A 7,331-nucleotide genomic window follows, 5' to 3' on the forward strand; every position below is an offset into this window, starting at 1 on the left:
TATATATATATATATGCAACAAAATCCTCCACCTTCCCCAGCTCCACCTGTATAGATCTGTACGGGGTAATTTCATTTGTGTTATATATGGGGGTTATTTCATCTATGTTATATGTGCAGCAGCAGTATTTCCTACATGCTCACAGCAGCATGTCTGTGGATGTATTGGCAGTAGCAAATCTCTGTACTTGCTCTGCCGCCGCAGCAGCGTAGCAGATCTATTCCTCCAAGACCAAACACGTTAACATCACCATGTATATTACAATGCTAAACTCTCCAAGAGTTGTCATGACAGACCTTTTAGTGAGTGTTAAATGATGGCAATGGAAATCTAAAATGCAAAAACCAGGAGGAAATAAGTATGCAAAAATAAATATACAAAATTGATATAAATTAATTAATAAATAAATACTAAACCCAATATGATACCAACATATCATGCATCCATAGAAAAATCGTAAACAATAAGACCAGGAACAAGTGCTAAGAAAGCAAACTTGGCATTAAACAGCAATAACCTGGTATTTGCTTATCAGAGGTCAACAGGAACAAGGCTCCAGATGAAAATGACTGGTTTTAGGAATGAAGCTGACATGATATTTCCACTTCGGGCTCCGACGAGAGTTACGTAAGACAGCCGAGGCCTCCGTGTTGCCTTGGACACGTCTCCTGTACTATATGTTACGTGTGTGTCAAGTGATCACATCCCGCCTGCGATCCATCACCATCCTCTGGCTAACAAAGACAGATTTCCCCCGGCTGAGACACAGCGTTGGCATCACTGTGTCTCACTCTTTCTCTAAAGGCCTGAAGGCTGATCAAGTGCTGTCAAACCCCTCTGGCATAGTTCACGCTCGCTGTCTGTCTGACGTCTTCCCTCTGCATGTCTCTCTCTCCAAGCCAATACTCTCGCAGTAGCTCTCTTTCACCCCTAACCCACAATTGATTTTCTTCACACGAGGATAAAAAGCCTTCAGGGCTTGAGGTCTTGTGCGCTTATGGAGTCTTGACTAAGTAAAACCTTTAATTCTTTCTAATATTCTTTCCTAAATTCCCTTAGAATTACAATGGCCTGTCTCTTCATTCATAAACCAGACATGTCTCTCTTAAATTACTAATTATACTTTGGTGTTGTTCGTTTTTTTGTATTTTCTACACTGATTAGCCTTTCCGTAGCTTAGTAATGTGTCTAAAAATAACCCTGAGTTGTGAATAGAGCAAAAATGAAGTGTTATTTTAAAGAAACCGTTCACCTAGAAGTAAAAAAGGCACGTTAATGTGAAACACGAAACACAAAAAATTATATTTTTAAAGAATTCTACTTGCTCATTTCATGCAACTACAAAAAAAAAAAAAAAATCAGAACTGGAATGTTCAAGCTTCAAAAAGATACAAAAGAGACACTATATTTCAAGTCTTCTGAAGTTATATGAGTTCTGAGTGAAAAACTCTAAATTTTAGCCATTATTCACTAAATTTGGCACATTCATGAGAGAAGCCGAGATGAATCAGGAGTGAAGCTTTTAGATCAGAGCTTTTGAATTAATCAGTTAATTTGTTTACAAAACAGGTCTGAATGATTCATTTATGAATCGGACTGATCTAGTTCTCAAGTTTAATTTACTGACTCAATCTGAATGCAGAAGTTTACAGCTCACTCATCCAGATGTTTTTCCCAAATTTTGACAATATTCGATACATATCCTGATATTATGACTCAAGACTGATTGACTCTAAACTTGAGATTTAGATAAATTTAAGTTTAGATTTAATTATCATTTAGATAGATTGATTCATTCAAAGGATCTGCCTTAATAGAATGATTTGGTCATAATTCTGGCATCTCTACTTTTTTTTTTATATAAATAAACATGCCAAATTTAATGAATAATGGCTTAAATTAGAAGAAATAAAAGAAAAAAAGAAAAAAAAAATCCTGGAAACTCCAGTTCCTATTCATTGGTATTGTATGGAAATGAGCAACTACATCATTCTTTAAAATTTCTTCTTTTGTGTTGCACAGAAGAAAGTAAGTCCAACAGGTTTTGAAACAACAAAATGAGTCTGACTAAACGATGACACATTTTTCAATTTTAGGTAAAGTACACCTTTAAAAAGTCATCAACAGCTTGCAAGAACAAACATGCTGCAATTTAAGTGTAAAATAACCCCGAGGCTCTGTTGCGAGCACAGGAAGAGGCAGGCAGGGTGCTCCTATGACAGTTTTGACAGTCGTATACATGAAGAGCAAAAAGATTAGGTGTGATTCCTCTGTCTGTGAAAGTTCACGCTGACTGAACAGGCTAAGCTGTCTAAAAAAAAAAGACTGGGAAGCATTGTTTACACTTAACAGCGTGACGAAAACAAAGTCTTTATTAATCACCAGCACTGGTGAAAACTATAGAGGTCTGAGTAAAAGTCATCGAGCCGAGCAACTGTCTGGTCTTGAACTGGCTTTGATTTAAGCTGCAATGTCAGATTTGAGCCTTCCTGTGAACAAAAGCTATCTTTGGAGATGTTGGAGCAACACAGTTATAGCTGTCAGATGAAATGTACAAAAACATGCCCAGGTCAGATTTCACCCCAAAATCAAAACTATTCTCATGAAAATTAAGAAAATAAAAGATACAAAAGAGACACTATATTTCAAGTCTTCTGAAGTTATATGAGTTCTGAGTGAAAAACTCTAAATTTTAGCCATTATTCACTAAATTTGGCACATTCATGAGAGAAGCCGAGATGAATCAGGAGTGAAGCTTTTAGATCAGAGCTTTTGAATTAATCAGTTAATTTGTTTACAAAACAGGTCTGAATGATTCATTTATGAATCGGACTGATCTAGTTCTCAAGTTTAATTTACTGACTCAATCTGAATGCAGAAGTTTACAGCTCACTCATCCAGATGTTTTTCCCAAATTTTGACAATATTCGATACATATCCTGATATTATGACTCAAGACTGATTGACTCTAAACTTGAGATTTAGATAAATTTAAGTTTAGATTTAATTATCATTTAGATAGATTGATTCATTCAAAGGATCTGCCTTAATAGAATGATTTGGTCATAATTCTGGCATCTCTACTTTTTTTTTTATATAAATAAACATGCCAAATTTAATGAATAATGGCTTAAATTAGAAGAAATAAAAGAAAAAAAGAAAAAAAAAATCCTGGAAACTCCAGTTCCTATTCATTGGTATTGTATGGAAATGAGCAACTACATCATTCTTTAAAATTTCTTCTTTTGTGTTGCACAGAAGAAAGTAAGTCCAACAGGTTTTGAAACAACAAAATGAGTCTGACTAAACGATGACACATTTTTCAATTTTAGGTAAAGTACACCTTTAAAAAGTCATCAACAGCTTGCAAGAACAAACATGCTGCAATTTAAGTGTAAAATAACCCCGAGGCTCTGTTGCGAGCACAGGAAGAGGCAGGCAGGGTGCTCCTATGACAGTTTTGACAGTCGTATACATGAAGAGCAAAAAGATTAGGTGTGATTCCTCTGTCTGTGAAAGTTCACGCTGACTGAACAGGCTAAGCTGTCTAAAAAAAAAAGACTGGGAAGCATTGTTTACACTTAACAGCGTGACGAAAACAAAGTCTTTATTAATCACCAGCACTGGTGAAAACTATAGAGGTCTGAGTAAAAGTCATCGAGCCGAGCAACTGTCTGGTCTTGAACTGGCTTTGATTTAAGCTGCAATGTCAGATTTGAGCCTTCCTGTGAACAAAAGCTATCTTTGGAGATGTTGGAGCAACACAGTTATAGCTGTCAGATGAAATGTACAAAAACATGCCCAGGTCAGATTTCACCCCAAAATCAAAACTATTCTCATGAAAATTAAGAAAATTCTTGACAAATTCCCATTCCCATTCTTGCCAGGTATTATGAGATTCATCCTTATTTACCTCTGACGAGTCAGTTCACTTTAAATAATATCGTCACAAATCAGCTCATATAAAAAAGTCACTTCGACTAAAGAGCTAGCAGTCATTCCCTCACCTCTATCAGCCCTCAAACAAGAGTACGTACAGACAAGCTTTTATCAGCTGAACACCAGCACACATGCTTGCAATATATCAGCATAAATTCATGACACGGGATAAAGCTTAGCATCTATGGTCAGGTGTAACAATCTGAGTGCCTGCGACAGCCTCGTTTGACAAATATCACATTTCCTCTCAGGCAAGCTATTGTTCAGCATGACAGCTGTGAACTGACAGCTCTGCAGGTTAATGACATACTGATTAAATGAGATGCGTGTTAATGTTGACAAGGTTAGGGCCTGATAAATCGCAAGAAGTATGAATTTCAATGCCAGCTACTGGGCTGCTGCTTTATCAGAGTAATTGGCTGTACCCTGTGTGGATAATTTATTTACATTTTACCACCGTTAATTGGCCGTGATGCTGCTATAAATATGAGCTGCATTGCAAATAAAGCAAATAAATATGTTAATGAAAGCACAATGGACAGACAACATCAGGCCGGACGTTCCAATAGAAGTGTTCTGGAAAATGGTCAATAAGTTTTGACAAGTCCATACAACCAATTTCCAATTCATTCAAATGTTTCTCACAGACGTGATGTAAACTATAAACATTAAGGATGTCTGAAAAGCTCTGTAAAAATCATTCATCAGCATTATTCGGAAGGTATCGGCTTTCTAAACAATGGTTAAGTTACACCAGGGTTCTCAATGCAACGACTTGCTATGTCTGCAAAACAAAATACAACAAAAAAATTGCAACTAACAACACAAGCAAGAAACGTAATTAGACAATATTACTTACTCTCAGCAATGACGCGTTGTCCTGTCCAGTCGTCATTGATGACTTGTATATTCCCATAATGAACATCGCTTAAGAAAATCCGATTGGTTCCGTGCACTTTCTGACGATGATCAAAGGCCAAAGCTATAACGTTTTTAAAATAATTTGGGTTCTCGTACGCCCTGATGGGCGAGTTGAGGTTATTCTCGTCCGATAGATGAATACTCCTCAAAACGGTCCTCTCAGAGTAGAGCAGGTAACCCTCGTACCTGTTGCACTTGAGTCCATCCTGAGCAAGATATCCGTGAGCGCAAGCACAAGTTTTCCGGTTATTCCCCAAGTAAAAACAAAGTTGCTGGCATCCTCCATTTGCTCTGCTGCAAGCGTTCGTACCTGGGTAAGTCAGAAAATCAGAAATCAGACTCCCTACAAAGTTTCAAAACCAAAGGTGTCAAACTCAGTTCCTAGAAGGTCACTGTCGTGCAGAGTTTAGTTCCAACCCTAATTAAACCCACCTGAACCAGCTTATCAAGGTCTTCAGGATTACTAGAAATATTCAAGCAGGTGTTTTTAGAGCTGAACTCTGCAGGATTTTGGCCGCCCAGGAGCGGAGTTTGACACATATGGTCTAAACAAATGATACAAGCTAACAATAACTTTGAGAAAATAGATTCAGCATGCAAACAAACTTCATAAACCAAGAATATTCTCAGACATTTACTGCTACGACAGCAAGTTTAATTGATTTCTTTTACACATGGCGTCCATCGTCAGGCATTCGTTCATCAGCAGGAGTATCTAATCCTGCTCCTGGAGGGCAACTTTCCTTTTGAGTTTAGCTCTAGTGCTCATTAATCACCTCTGAACTAGCTAATCAAGGTCTTCAGCATTACTAGAAACTTCCAGGTAGGTGGGGTGGAGCAGGTTGGAGCTAAACTCTGCAAAAAGGTGGTCCTCTAGAAGTGGGATTGGACACCCCTGCTTTATCTGGGATAAACTTGTACTTGTGTGCATTGGTGCAATGTTCAAAGAACAGGAAAACTGCCATTAAGTGAAACCTCAACCTTTCTCCCGATCCTGGTTAAAGACCTTCACATCTTTCAGACTGACACCCAAGCCGCTCCTGATGGTCACTAGGTCCACGGTGTCTTTCTTGGAAGCACGGCGGATGGATCCATTGGCGTAGGCTCTACCGTTATGGGGACATAAGACCGAAATTTTTACACTTGCTAATCAATGGCCCTCGACTAATTAAAACCAATGAACTCATTAAAATACAGTACACAGCTGGTCTAACAGAAGGTGAGGTAACCCATCCTTGGAATGACATTGAACCACAGGAGATTCTGAAATAATCAAATGTGTTTTTTTTGGACTAGCATTGTGACCTTATAGGGAAAATGGGACGGTATCTGCTTTTATGGGCCATTCTTAGAGACTGTAACATTTATGGAAAAATAAATTACCTGTCAGACCAGAAGAGGTAAGCCCCAAAGACTGCTATGGAAAACATATCCACCCCACTCGATGAGAACACAATCTCCCTCTGCTCACCCCGCTCAAGGTTGATTCTTTCAATCTTGCTGTTGCGGGTGTCGCACCAGTATAATTTATTTTCCTACAACACAGTTTGAAACATCATGCATTTGTTCAATTAAGAACAAAGGGATATATGATCTCGCCCTAAAGCTCAAGATAAACAATGAAATCAACATGGACTGCAACCTGCAGCGTAAGCATGTAGGGGAAGCAGACCTGATAGTCTATGGAGATGCCGTTGGGCCTTTCTAGTCCGGTGCTAACAAGCACGGCTTGCTCTGAACCATCGAGACGTGACCTGGAGATGGTAGGACTCTGGCCCCACTCCGTCCAGAAGAGAAACCTGCATGAATTCAAAGGAAAATATGATTAAGTAGTCTTCCTGAGGAATTTTGACCTTTGCACAGTTTGAAATCCAAGATTTATCTACAATTGCAGTGAAAACAAGTATAATGCTAACAGGGTTACAGTTTGTTTGGGCTAATGCGGTGTTCAAGTCCTCCTGGGAAGATCAGAAATTCTAAATACGATGTGTTTTCCTCTCCTCTACCATTCCCAGTCCATTTCTAGGTGTAATCAGATAGTACACGGTCAAAAAAGGGGTACAACAACATTTAAGGATACAACAGCTGGGGCCTGATGTATAAACGTTGCGTACGCACAAAACGGGCATGGAAATGTGCGTACGCAATTTTCCATGCACATATCGGGATTTATAAAATATAAACTAGGCGTAAATATGTGCGCACCGTACGGACACTCTAGACCATGCGTACGCACTCTTTTACTGGAGGCAGCGAAGTAAGGAAGCAACCAGAATGATTTTAAAGTCTGTTTTACATTTGACATACACGTTTAGATTAAATATGACACTCTGAATAATGAAGTTAAGCACTGAAATTTCATGAAATTATTATCCAGAAATTACAACATTTTTATATGAATTTAAAAATAAATATTTGCAGTGGATGTGCTGCTTTCAAACAATTTTCCTGTGGTATGCGATTTAATGTT

At 38.3% G+C, this 7,331-nt stretch overlaps 1 protein-coding gene across 1 annotated transcript in view; it reads right to left on the reverse strand.

Moving 5' to 3' along the window:
* LOC107653541 (low-density lipoprotein receptor-related protein 1B-like) overlaps nucleotides 1-7,331 on the reverse strand; it is a 302,414-nt gene that overhangs the window by 102,439 nt on the left and 192,644 nt on the right. Inside the window, exons 36-39 of the mRNA XM_016440286.1 lie at nucleotides 6,534-6,660; nucleotides 6,245-6,396; nucleotides 5,843-5,967; nucleotides 4,800-5,171 (exon numbers count right to left, since the gene is read on the reverse strand). Coding sequence (XP_016295772.1) covers nucleotides 4,800-5,171; nucleotides 5,843-5,967; nucleotides 6,245-6,396; nucleotides 6,534-6,660 — 776 coding nt within the window. The remainder of the gene's footprint in view (nucleotides 1-4,799; nucleotides 5,172-5,842; nucleotides 5,968-6,244; nucleotides 6,397-6,533; nucleotides 6,661-7,331) is intronic.

This window comes from Sinocyclocheilus anshuiensis, unplaced genomic scaffold, assembly GCF_001515605.1.
Source record: "Sinocyclocheilus anshuiensis isolate Anshui unplaced genomic scaffold, SAMN03320099.WGS_v1.1 scaffold1079, whole genome shotgun sequence".
Taxonomy (NCBI): domain Eukaryota; kingdom Metazoa; phylum Chordata; class Actinopteri; order Cypriniformes; family Cyprinidae; genus Sinocyclocheilus; species Sinocyclocheilus anshuiensis.